The sequence below is a fragment of the Plutella xylostella genome, chromosome 19, assembly GCF_932276165.1.
Source record: "Plutella xylostella chromosome 19, ilPluXylo3.1, whole genome shotgun sequence".
Taxonomy (NCBI): Eukaryota; Metazoa; Arthropoda; class Insecta; order Lepidoptera; family Plutellidae; genus Plutella; species Plutella xylostella.
This window is the reverse complement of record NC_063999.1, coordinates 9,119,709-9,133,118: the sequence shown is the minus strand read 5'-3', so window position 1 is coordinate 9,133,118 and position 13,410 is coordinate 9,119,709. Positions and strand designations below refer to the sequence as shown.

Here is a 13,410-nt window from a genome sequence, read left to right as displayed (position 1 = left end):
AAGAATAAATCCTTACTTCCTAACTTATATTACAAATGCGAAAGTAACTGTGTCTGTCTGTCTGTCTGTTACTCTTTCACGCCAAAACTACTAAATGGATTTGAATTCAATTTGATATACAGATGGTCTAGACCCTGAGAAAGAACATAGGCTACCTTTTATCGCGGAATTCCGAGGGGAAAACAAATTAAGGCGAAGCGAAGCTCGCGGGAACAGCTATTATTTATATTTAATGTTCAAGTTTCTTATAAATGTGTCTTTCATATCCGTTACAAGCAGTGTAACACAACACCGCCACTAACATTATCCATTTTGTTTCAGAACGGCGGCAGTAGTGACGGTAACTACGGCGGAGTGCGGCGGGGGCGCGGGGGGCTGGCCCTGGCCCCCGCCCCCGCCCCCGCCGCGCCCCGCGCCCCCCGTCGCGCTCGAGCTGGAAGTGGCCACCAGCGACGACCGCTCTTACCACCAGCTTGTCTAGACCTGCATGGCTTTACTATTTATATTATACCTTGTAAAATAAAGCACGAGTCCTGTGACGTTTGATTGACAGATTGTCATGACAATCGTTTGTCGTTGTCAAACAAAACAAGACAAGTGAAATGTATACATGTGTCATAGGACTCTTGCTATATTTTACAAAGTTCTGCATGTCGCAATGTACTGTACGAGTTACGGGACTTAAACTATGTTCGTTCCCAGAAGCAAACTGTTAGCCGCCGTCCGCCGTCTGAGTTAGTAGCAGAGTCTTCACATTGTGTTAGTTTTGCGCTCACTTCCTTGGGAACGAACGTAGTCTAAGTCCCGTAAATTTCGGATTCGTCCGATGTTGGAGATAATAGGCAATGTATGCCTTCGTAAAGTCTCTTGCCATCTCTAGACAAGTGCAATAGCATTTTACGGGAATATACCAAGTTTAACATGACTTTTCATGTAGAACAAAGTATAGCACCACTGCATGTCGAGCGAAGAGGAACATCTGCCGATACTAACATTTTCCTGAGATGCTATTGGTGGATATTTTGTTCGCTCGTAGTGAAGTAGCGTAGCTTTTCGAAAAGTTTGTGGAAAGTTGGCAAAGTCGCCAAAGAAACAACATATTTCATAGATTTTCCAGTCTAGTCATTATCACATAAATAACGTTAGGACTACTCAGGCTTTCAATAATTAGTACCTAAGGTATTTGCCAGTAAATCTTTCCACTTAAGCGATAACCAACGTGCCTGAGGAGGCATGACTTACTTCAGCTTCAGACTGTAACTTGTAAAAATCATGACTGATTAGGATATTTTAAGAAAAGGATTGCATGGTCTTTGTCATGAGCCCTAAATACTAGATCATAAGGTCTATAATATTCGTATATTTTGAATGTTGAAGTTGATGTTAATTTAGTTTATTGTTACGGAGAGGTCGGTGTTAAAACACTTATGTTTTCGTTAATATGTTGGCTGTTTGTGTTGAAGTAGTCTTGTTCTGTTGAAGTTTTTATTTGCATGTCCGAGTCATTCTTTAAATAAATTTGTTTTTCAAACTTCTGTTTTTCCTTCAGAAGTAGCTAGAAGTAGATTTGTTTTTATACTTATATCAATATGGGTGTTTTAATGCCGGCGTTACCTAACAATATTGGTGCTCTAATAAATATATTATTTACATACAGAAAAGAGAAGTATCTCAATTAATTATAATAAACAGGGCGTCCCGTAAACAGTGCACCAACAGAAAGGGGTGACTCAGTAGGTCAATCTAACATGAAATTAATTCTAAATAAACAGTGACTTTTTACTTATGCAGTAACAATTTTTTTTTCGCTTATTTCCAAAAGTCATAGTCATGTTAAGATTGACTCCCTGAGTTACCCCCTTGCCGTTGGTCCACTATTTACGGGACAACCTATACAATACACATGCGAATGTGGCTCTGTAGAGATATCTGTTTGATTTTTGACGAATGGCAAAACTTCTCTTTTGTGTGTCTGTACAAAATTAATTATCAATAGTATGCACAGATACGGTAGGGGATTAGGGGGGCAAGACGGGGTAGTAGGCAAATTGGGTACCAATCTTAATTGCACGACAGCTCGTAGGTTTGTTAATCGTCAGTTTAGAGTAAAGGCACATTATGAACACGCGACCCGACGCCACGAGTTCGTTGTACCGCGAGTGGCGTCGCGTCGGATGTTCATAGTGGATTCTAGTCATAGAGAATAGTACAGTAGGGCCTTAGAGTATTTAACACGCGTCGCGTTTCGTCAGCCTCGTGCACGCTGTACACGCTACGAAAAAACGCCGGGCCTACCCAGGAATTCGTGTCGTAACTAGAAAATAACTGTGTACACTGCGCGCAGCGGTGCACAAAAATCTTGTCTCCGCAAGGCACGACGCGGCGAGCTCACACACAACCCAGACTTTTTTTTTTGTCTTCACGAAAAATTTGGCTTGTCTGTCGCAGGTTCGGCAAATTTTCTTAGCGTGTGCAAGGCAAGCGCCCTAAGGGTCTTAGCATAATATAGGTACATATAAAAGGGTATACCCATGTATAAGCGTAACGTAAAGTAAGTAAACTTTTTTCTCGTAAACTGGTTGACAGAAGAAAAACAAGCGATCTCTTTACGTTACGTTTATACAGGATGTTGCAAAAAGGTATACTAAGCCGAAACCTACATGTGCAGCATGTAGCAACAGCAAGCAGAAATAAAAATTCTGATTTCATTTTCGGCCTTAGATATAACATGCTGCACATGTAGGTTTCGGCTTAGTATACCCTTTTTGCAACACCTGTATGTGCGGTGACCTTAACCCCCAGTATATTCATCTCTCCCCTCCCCGTCCAGGTTGTGCCGGCGGGGCGCGAGGCGGGCGGCGACCGCGAGCAGTTCAAGTGCCTGTACCTGCTGGTGGAGACGGCCGTGGCCGTGCGCCAGCGCGAGCAGGAGCAGGACCACGTCGCCGTCTAGTGCCCCCCGTGAGTCCACGTTTACAGTCGGCAGGAGAGACGGTGAGTAGTGAGTCCACGTCGCCGTCTAGTGCCCCCGTGAGTAGAGTCCACGTGTACGGTCAGCTGCATAAGTTGTTATACACTTTGACGACCGAATGGCGCAGTGTTTAGTGACCCTGACTACTGAGCCGAAGGTCCCGGGTTCGATTCCCGGCTGGGGCAGATATTTGTTTAAAGACAAATATTTGCACTCGGGTCTTGGGTGTTGATATTTATATTTAATATGTATCTATGTATGTATTTGTGTAGATATATCAGCTGTCCGATACCCATAACACAGGCTCTGCCCAGCTTGGGGTCGGATGGCCGTGTGTGAAGATGTCCCCACATATTATTATTATTACTTCTATACCTTGTCAAACTGAGGAATCGTCAATGCTTCAATGAATGGATAGGCGGTTTGTTGGATTGACAAGGTTCAAAAGTGTACAGCTACTTATGCAGCTGACCGTACCTACAGTCGGCAGGAGAGATACTAAGACTTGTGGGTGGAAGATGGCGGTCAAATAATAATAATTATTATGATATCGATGCATTCAATTTACAAATTGTTCTTAGCTTGAGAGCGACAACACAGTTCCATAGCTAAAACGTTCAATTACTTTTTTATGAATAACAGGGTAAGTATTTTTCATTATCTCCCTCACCCGTCACTGGATAAAGTGTTTTGCGCTGGGATGGCATTGATATATCTATTTCCTAACACCCAGGCACGGCCACTGGACTCCAAACTAGGCAGAGCCTGTTATATTGGTGTCGAACAGCTGATATACCTACACAAATATCAAGAGAACAATAAAGAACCATACATAACGAATACGAATGTTTTTCCCTGCAGCACCAACTGGAAGCAGATTCATTACCGCCTAGGCTACGAAATCACACATCGATAATCATTCCCATTATGCAAAAAAAGCGTGTGATTTACAGTGCTGTGTTTTTTTTATTACAGAGAGCCATATTCGAGCGCGAGCGAAGAGACGCTTCACCGACACACCAAGCGAAGTGGCCTTTCAGCTCGATTTTAGAACGCGTTTACAATAGACAAGCCGACCGTAAGACATCTTACATAATGTACTCATATTGACTATGATTTGATGCCTTAAAATGTACCTAACTACGCATAAAAGCTACGTGCACCAACGGTTTATATAATTATCAACTATATAGGCTTTTCATGTCCTGTATCATTAGTATAGAAAAATCTAATTAAATGAACACCTGTGTACGGTCTGAGAGATTTATAAAAAACGGAACATGTCCTAAATAGTAGGTCCGAAGGCGTAGACACTACGACGCTCTACAATAGTAGTGTGGTTTTCGCAAGCAATAACATTTTCTTAGGATAGTTACAGAATTTCAGTGTATCCGTAAAGCCCTTTACTTTTCTAATAATAAAACTGGCTCCCCGTGGTACATGGAATCGATCTATATACAAACTTCGTCTTCTATTTCTATTATTGTATTTTCAAATGACGATTTGAATGTTTAACTACCTACCTACACTGTTACTAGTGTGATTTAGTGCACAAGTACATAGTTATTTTCCGTACACTTGTGTATGTTTTGATTGTGACATTATTGAACGGACTAACACGCTTCCGTGACAAATTTAGAGTGAGATAGCAGTAGGTATATTAGTGTATTAATATTATGATCATTTTTAAATAATGATACCTACCTAGTTACTGCAATATGTACCTCTATAGGTATGTAACATAATTTATACTATTACGTATAACTAAAATACAGTAGATTTGTAAAGTTTTGATGTCATTTATTTAAAGCAACAGTTCGTTCGGTTCATCAGATTTACTTAGTAATGACTGCATACATAGAACAACAATAGCCTTAGTATTATGTAGTAAATATATTTAGTGGTTTAGAGGAGTAACTATAAATGACTATTTATAGAGTAGTTGTGACTAAATTATTTGCCATAATTACTAAGTACATCCTTCCTCCACGCTACATTGTAAGCAGATTAAGGTTATTTTGCATTTTCATTAAATATCTATTTCATAGTAGTTCAGTAGTTCTAGTCCTATCATTCATTAGCCAACAATACTCTTTTTAGAAATTAGTGGCAATGGTTCACTTGTTACTTATATGTGTGTCAATACGTAAGAGTAAGTGGTTAATTCTACTACTTACTCGAACCATACATCTTTATCAACATGAGGTGAGAATTTTAGGGTTTTGAGACTTTAATGAAACTAAAATTAATAAAACATAGTGCATACTTACCATATTTTATTTTGCTTTCTCATTAGTAAAATTCTCAAATCAGAGCTTATGTTACATTAATCGTTCATGAAAATTAAACCCTTGCTATGAATATTACTTATATTATATTAGGTATTTTTTTATTATGTTTGGTAAGCTGAAAGAAATTTTCACCATGCACAAAAGCTGCTTTTTCTACGACTTATTAATATACAGAACCTCTGTAATTCGAACCTCTCAAGAAGACGCCGAAGACTTAAAACTTGTTTTTATAACAACTTAATACCTACATGTTTTAACTTCTAAGGAATAGTTTTGAAGAGGTTGCATCTTATCGAGTTTCAACTTCCAGAGGTTGTAATTACGAATGTTAAAAAGACTACGGGCATTTGAGTTTTGAAGGTATCACTCGGTGTAGCCATAGCTATTACAAATTGTATAAAAAATATATATCACTATCAAATAACATAATATACCTACCTACTTCTCTCACGCGAATCATAATAATAATATAATTATATTTCATATTATCTCATTCGTGTCATGTCGCAAATGCCTATTTTCTTTCATGGAACTTGTAGTAAAAAAGTTTTTTCTATGGTTGAGTCATTATTACCTTTTAGCTTACTATCAAACATCGTGTTGGTAACAACCTGTAGTAGACATCCTGCAGCAAAGGTACTAGGTTTTTTCTTCTATAATTTGCTACACTGTGCCATCGGCAAATTATACGTGTGTTTTCTAAAACTAAAAATACTTACAAATATTCACTTAATATTCGGAAATAGTAATAGTTTAGGGTGGTATATTTAAACGTTTTGGCTAAACCGGCTTTGTTTAGTAGAAATAACTGTATGTGTGCTTTTTATTTTTAACTTCTATCACGCACGGCGCAAAGCCCTGTAATGCTAACATAGTTACACCGTGTACATATTTTTGACAGACTTTCGAGAACATTTGCAATAATTAAAGATAAAAATATAATAATCATATATAACAAAGCATATACTGCCAAAATTATTTGTGTACATATAACCGAGTTAGATATAGTAAGTAAGATAAATAGTAAACTTAGTACGTAGAGACGTAGAAGAAATGATTTAAGTTAAGTCATGTGATGACTTCGACTGTATACTTCAGTTGTTTTTAATCTCTGATATAAATCGTAATTTCTGTATTAATTTAGGGAGGGAATTAATTTTTATTTATTTGATTTAAAAGATGTATCAGAGTGTTAAAAGGCTTTTAAACTATAGAGAACAAGTTACTCCCATTTTAAGTTAAATAAGTAGGTTAGGTACCTATAGTATGTAGGTATCCATTTTACTCCTATTTCATTACACCTTAATAATAATCATTAATTTAGGCATTTTGCACATTACCCTTTGTCGGTATGTAATAATGTATAACTTTTGAATTAAAATTTCCTTTAGGTAATTAGAACCTATCGCAAAATAAATTAATGTAATACTGCGTGTGCGTATACCTACCTATACAATGATTTGAGCTTTGGCGAACTACTTTTTTTTGAAAGCTCCACAGGTGAAAGATACTGTATTCATGCTTAAAAGCGATGATTATTATTATAAATTATTTTGATGAAACATTTCTCTATGCATATTTATAAGCTCATCTCATAATTCAAATATTTTATGCGGTTCCTTATTAAAGTAATTTCGGAGGTGTATGGATAATATTATTATTGAGTGTAAGGTTATTTTGTTTCTCCCGAGTACAAGTAGGTGTATTTGGTTACTCTGTGTACATATTTGTGTGTAAGATCGTAATTTAGTGATTAAACTTGAGTTCACAGTATTTCATGTGTTTTATTTCATTCGGTACTTATGTTCTCATTTACAGGATGTCTGCGCTTATGAGGTGCATACGGCACCACGCTTGTTCGTATTTGTTATTTGCTGTATTTGCCAAATACCAAAGAAATTTTATGCAAATCAGGCAATAATTTTGACGAATATACATACCACACTTGGCAGTTATTAGTGCCCCAGCATCCATCGGTCACCGGCGCAGACTGCTTTGTTGGAGCCCGGAATACTATTGATTTATTGTTGGGGATCATTGTACACCTATCATTAAAAAATATGTATCTACAGTCAGATAGGTATGTCTACACTTTTCTAAACCACCTGTTCAAATGTTTCTTAAGGCTCCTACACACAGTGCCGCCGGCATGTGTGTAGGCTTTAGTTAGACAACTTTCAAACTGCCTAGGACAGCTATAACAAGGATATTTCAAAAGACCCAGCAAATAACAACTATAACGATGTTTATTGATACTTAAATTAATAACACTAACTGCCAGTTTCATAACTCTATCTATCGATAGCTAACAGTAACTATAATATAATTTTGTCACAAAAATTTGCACTCTGTCAATCGTATGAAAGTAACTCTTAGCTATCTAGAGATAGAGTATTGAAACTGGTAATACAGTGCCACAAACTTATCTGTTCCGGTGAGAGTCACGTAAATGTCTAATATTTCTTCATTCTTCATGATGTCAAGTTTTCCCGTAATGGTAATTTACCCTTGCGGTTTTAATAAACCCATCTAATCTATATCAATATATAATTTATTAGTAAATGTTGAGATATAGATCAATTTAGTTAACTGTCACCGGAACAGATAAGTTTGTCGCACTGTAAATCAATCCGTAACGATATCGAGTCTCCCCACTGCGCTGGCTCGCCGCTTGGCCGCGCCGCCGCCGCCGCCGCCGGGCTCGGGCGACTTGCGCTTGTCCGCGGAGACCCCGCTCTCCTCTATGTGGATGTCCTGGGTCGGGATGCCGAGGAGTAGGTTGTCGAAGCTGCTCTTGTGCAGCTCTTGCTTGTCTACTCTGTCGTCGGCATCTGCGAATTAGTGTGCAGTTAGCTTAAAAGGTATTTTTATTTTTTACCATTGAGTTACAGTAACTTTGATTATAAGGACACGAAGTGGTGTGACTCAACGGCAATAAAGGACTTTATTTTGGTACCGAAGTTCCACCAAATTCCTTGAGACCGTATGTGTATCCTTATCCTCTATTATGTATCTCTGTTATGTTACAATGGTCTTGTTGTAGTATAAACGAGTAAAATTACGGTCCGAACCGACAAGATACATTTGTTCTCATTATACAGGCAGGCACAGATACCTGACCTCACAATTTTTACAACAGGCAGAGTGCGGTCAGGTTTCTTTTCTTACCACAGTATATTGTACAGTCTAACCAAAGAACATACTAAAATCTGGTTTTTAATCTTCGATATTAAATTGACAGATTCTGAACGGTTCATCAATAGTCGATTGTCCCGCCAATAGAACAATACGTCACTTAATCGCGGGACAATCGACTGTTGATCTAACCAAAGAACATCCTAGAGGCCTAACCGTGGCTGGTCTTCATGAGCTGCTTGAGTCGGAACTCCTCTTGCGCCTGTCTCTGCCTGCGCTTGCGCTCCGCGCGCGCCTCCTCGTCCGACATGCCGTCCAGAGATGGCGCTGTTACCGGTTTCTGTGCGTCCTGGAAATTAGTTCAAAAGTTATTGTTATGTAAAATTTAAAGGGGCTTGGAAATGAAAAATACACGGTGCACTAAGCAGAGTAGAAATTATTATCAATTCAAGATGGTAAGAATTAAAAATAATACTTTTAAATGAAAATAAGCATGCAGGGACATGGATTAGGTTAGGTAGTATAGTATATAGTAGTAGATTGTATAGTATGAAGTGCATTGTGTTTAAATTCGTGTGAAGTCTTCTCTCTGTAGTTTAGTGATGGGGTTACATAGGAGTACCATCAATGAAATCCATGTTTTATTCATGACTGATTTTAAAACAATATCCCGTCCATCTTGTCATTACATTGCTGTGTGAACGTGTGTGTTTGTAGTTTATTGACACGGGCAAGATTCAAGGGGTACCTCTACTGAACTCTACTCTACAGTATATTTAGCTAAATACAACCAGTGAATGTTACGTACCTCTTAACATCAATAGGATTTTCTTGTAATAAACAAAAAGGTTAAATCCCACAGAAACATAACAATTAAAGAGTGAACATATTACTTTTACATTTTATTACACAGTAAAATAATCCGTCTTTCATTTCATCAGCGTACTATAAATCTATCATGTTTCACACATTGCCTTACACAACAAGTGTTATTCATCAAAAAATGTCCTGTGATGTTCACTTAAATTAAGACTACCTATAACATATAATTAAATACATGGGCTAGCTTTGTCACTAGAGATCTAATCTACATACTTATAGCAAAAATATTTTGTATAAAGATGCATATAAAACAAATCTACACATAAGTCACGTCGAATAATGCAGTTATATCCAGTTTTAGATACCTACACTACTATTTCTAGTTTTATAATATCAGTAGCCTTAAAAAACAACACTACAAGCGCACACGCTTACTATAAATCTATCATGTTTCACACATTGCCTTACACAACAAGTGTTATTCATCAAAAAATGTCCTGTGATGTTCACTTAAATTAAGACTACCTATAACATATAATTAAATACATGGGCTAGCTTTGTCACTAGAGATCTAATCTACATACTTATAGCAAAAATATTTTGTATAAAGATGCATATAAAACAAATCTACACATAAGTCACGTCGAATAATGCAGTTATATCCAGTTTTAGATACGTACACTACTATTTCTAGTTTTATAATATCAGTAGCCTTAAAAAACAATCCATCCCTGACATAAGTGTAAAATACAGTACCTAAGTACCTACCTACTGTAAAATAAAACCTCATATTCATTACATACATGGTGTATTTATATGGTCAGCAAAGTCTTAACTAATCTTCCGTTGTTACCTTCTATCAGTATCAAATGATTTTTAGCGTTAAGTCTACCTACACTTGTAGGTATAATCGATAATCTTAATATTACATATATTATTTAAAGACTAACGCTGAAAAGGTCCTGTATAAAATAGTTTTGAGATTTCGTTCTCAATCCTCCATTCAATATCAGCTATGAAACCTACCGGTAAACATTTTTTAATACAAAGTGTGTTTGAGTATTTTTATAATTTCAATTCAATATTAACTTATTTCATTGAATTTTATTTTTTGTGGTACACTAAAATGTCTTTGAAATTCGGCTGCGGCTTGCAATTCCTTTTGGCACGAAACAGAGGAGAAATTGAATGTGATGTTGATGATTAGTCTAACATTACACTCTTACACAACAAGTGTTATTCATTGTAGATACAAGTGGTATATAACCAGTAATAACGCCTGCGTCCGAATACACAAGTAATGTCCTTTATCCCTCATATCAAGAAATAAAATTACATTACAATCGCATTCCACGGGGAAAGACATCTGACAGAACCCTTATTACATTTGAATAAGTGTAGTTTTTGTTTAATAAAGTAATAGCGTGGCCGCAGTTCTGCAGTTCACAGACGACACGACATTTTACAAGGAGCCGCGGAGGTGAAGCAGCCAGCGCTAGGCGCGGTGCTCGGGGGCCGCGGGGGCGGGGGCGGCGGCGGCGGGGGGCGCGGGGGCCGCGGGGGCGTCCTCCGGGAACTGCTTCTCCACCTGCTCGGCGACCCACTTCTTCACCTTCTGCTCCGTCCAGAAGCCGTCGTAGAAGATAGTGGGCTTGATCCAGCAGGGCTGGGCGGGCGGCTCCTTGTTCTTGGGCGGCAGGTTGAAGTTGACGTTGAGGTTGTGCGGGCGCTCGTCGTACGTGACGTGCCAGGGGCCGGCGTACTCGTAGTAGTTGAACTGCGGGCGCGGCGGGAACAGCGGCGGGTAGCCCACCGGCATCACGAAACTTACGTTGTTGTGTCGCGGCGGCGGCGCCAGCGGGGGCGGGGGCGCGGCGCGCGGCGCGGGCGGCAGGGCAGCCACCTTGCCCGCGTGCTTGCCGGGGTGCGGCGCGGGGGGCGCGGGGGCGTGCGCGGGGGGCCGCACGTTGTGGGGCCCGACCGGCGCGACGGGCACCGCGTCGTCCTTGCGCAAGAGCGAGTGCACGTTCTTGGGCTCGGGCAGCTTGTTCATGATGTTCTGGTTGTTCTCGGGCAGCGGCTCGGCGAGGGCGGGCGCGGGGGCAGGGGCGGGGGCGGGCGTGGGGGACGCCTCCAGCAGCTCCAGCAGCCCGCTGGCGACGGCGCCGCCGAAGCTCAGCAAGGTCTCGCGGAGCGCGTTCGTCACCGCACCCTGGAGAGATGTTCAATGAAACTTTAGCAAATATCATTTCTAAAGTAACTACATTATATGTAGATTAGCCTAATGCTGTCTAAGGCGCGAATTACACAGAAAGCGTATAAAGCGAAGGCGCGGCGCAGGCATCACGTCGTTTCGTCGCCACTAACCTAAATTTTGTATTGAAAAGTTTCAAAGATGCCTGCGCCGCGCCTTAGCCTTATGCCTTTTCTGTGTGATTCACGCCTAATGTTTTGTTGTACCTGCTGCTTGGAATAAAATAATATGTTGCATTGAACTTAGCCACTGCAATTTTGAGCGTACCTTTCTAGCTTGGTAGATAGCAGATCCCTTCATGGGTGCGGTGGTGGTGGCGTACCCCACATTCTCCCGGTGAATGTCCAGGCTCTTCACAGTCACGGAGACAAATGACGCCACTCCCGCTGTGTGCTTGCCATTCACAAAGTCTACGAAATCTGGAAGCATTCAAGACAAGTGATAAGCATAGACATTTATACACAAATCCCCTAATTAATAGAAAAGTTATAGGTAATTTTAGCTGTTTTGTCCCTCTCTGTCAAAGAACAATTTGTTCTGAGTTTGTGAGAGTGACAAAACAGTTCAATAGCTTAAACATCCTATAACTTCTATAAATAATGGGGTTAGTATGTGTTGGAGCATTGTCTTTGCATTGTCTTTTCTCATCCTCCTTGTTTTAGCTACTTTTACATGCAAAGAGTGACAGCTGCTAGATGGTGCTTTTGTTGGAAATGCATCTCTGGGATTGTACAGAAAGAGGATGTTATAGGATGAATACATTGTCTGCTGGGGGACAAAAGACTGTGTACATGCTAAGAGGTAGTTTTGTAGCAATTACTCATATTAACCCATTGAGTACCAATGGTACCTCTTATCACTGGTAAGTACCTATGCAATATTGTGTATTCAGCAAGTGTTAATAATAATCCTAACTAATATTATAAATGCGAAAGTAACTGTGTCTGTCTGTCTGTCTGTCTGTCTGTTACTCTTTCACGCCAAAACTACTGAACGGATTTGAATGAAATTTGGTACACATATGGTCTAGACCCTGGGAAAGAACATAGGCTACTTTTTATCCCGGAATTCCCACGGGAAAACTTTTTAAGGCGAAGCGAAGCTCGCGGGAACAGCTAGTATAATATAAGGCCACCATCAATTTTCCAGTATCACCTATTTTGTGTCTTTCTTTTTGCACTTTCTGTGTTTGGGTGCAATAAAGGATCATCTATCTATCTAAGAACAAGAAAGTGATACTCACCGAGATCCTGTTTCGTGACGGACCAGCTCCAGTTGTTGAAGCCCCACTGCTGGTGGCCGAAGTTGATGAGCTGCTGGCGGCGCCGCTCCCAGTCCTCCTCGAACACTGGTTCAGGGTGCGCGGGCGCCGCGTCCGGCTGGGGGGTAGCGTGGCGAGTTAAGATAATCAGTCATTTCTGAATTTAAATAAATTTAAGGTATTTTATTAATAAAAGAATAGTAAAGGAGGGATCTGTAGATAGTGTAAACAAGGACGTCTGTAGACACAGGCTGCAATGGTTTTTGTTTGTGTTCCTTCATGCAATTAATGTTGAAAAATATTAAAGACGCTTCAGGCATCTTGGCCGATGTTTATGCTCAAAAATGGATTAATTGATTCATGTTTACGTAGCATATTGTGATATTTTAAGCTGTACTTACTATTTTAATGTTGCAATTAGCCAAGGGAAAGCCCGGTTTTCTCTGCATCTTAGAGAACTGTGCACAGCGACGCTCGGTCGCTGCTAGAGTTGCTCACATACAATACAATCGGTTCGAAACTATTTTCAGTTGTTTCAGTTTCGAATAAAGTAACGAAATTAAGCTACAATCAAGATAGCATGAATAAAATAACAAACTTAAAAATACACTTGCGATTTGCGACAAAACAACTCTAAATTTTTGACATTTAGATTTTGACATTTTCATAGAGGAAA

The 13,410-nt window shown here is 39.7% G+C and overlaps 2 protein-coding genes across 6 annotated transcripts in view; one reads left to right on the top strand and one right to left on the bottom strand.

Annotated features, from left to right (window-relative positions):
• LOC105388621 (homeobox protein homothorax) overlaps positions 1 to 7,035 on the top strand; it is a 26,394-nt gene extending 19,359 nt beyond the window's left edge. For 3 of the 4 annotated variants that reach the window (XM_048627581.1, XM_048627578.1, XM_048627580.1), the window contains exons 6-8: positions 322 to 340; positions 2,831 to 2,960; positions 3,947 to 7,035. In XM_048627581.1, the coding sequence (XP_048483538.1) occupies positions 322 to 340; positions 2,831 to 2,953 (142 nt within the window). In that variant the 3' untranslated portion in view covers positions 2,954 to 2,960; positions 3,947 to 7,035. Of the gene's footprint in view, positions 1 to 321; positions 341 to 2,830; positions 2,995 to 3,946 lie in introns of all 4 variants that reach the window. The other variant, XM_048627579.1, reaches the window with a different exon arrangement.
• LOC119690537 (actin cytoskeleton-regulatory complex protein PAN1) lies at positions 5,914 to 13,410 on the bottom strand. 2 transcript variants are annotated; one of them, XM_048627575.1, is made up of 6 exons: positions 13,136 to 13,409; positions 12,717 to 12,852; positions 11,741 to 11,892; positions 11,051 to 11,431; positions 8,614 to 8,746; positions 5,914 to 8,093 (listed from the first exon to the last, which is right to left on the bottom strand). In XM_048627575.1, the coding sequence occupies exons 1-6, from the start codon at positions 13,181 to 13,183 to the stop codon at positions 7,888 to 7,890; spliced, it is 1,056 nt and encodes a 351-aa protein (XP_048483532.1). In that variant the 5' UTR covers positions 13,184 to 13,409; the 3' UTR covers positions 5,914 to 7,887. The 2 variants fall into 2 exon arrangements, with proteins under 2 accessions (XP_048483532.1, XP_048483534.1); XM_048627577.1 differs by lacking the exons at positions 5,914 to 8,093; positions 8,614 to 8,746 and having other exon boundaries at positions 9,877 to 11,431; positions 13,136 to 13,410.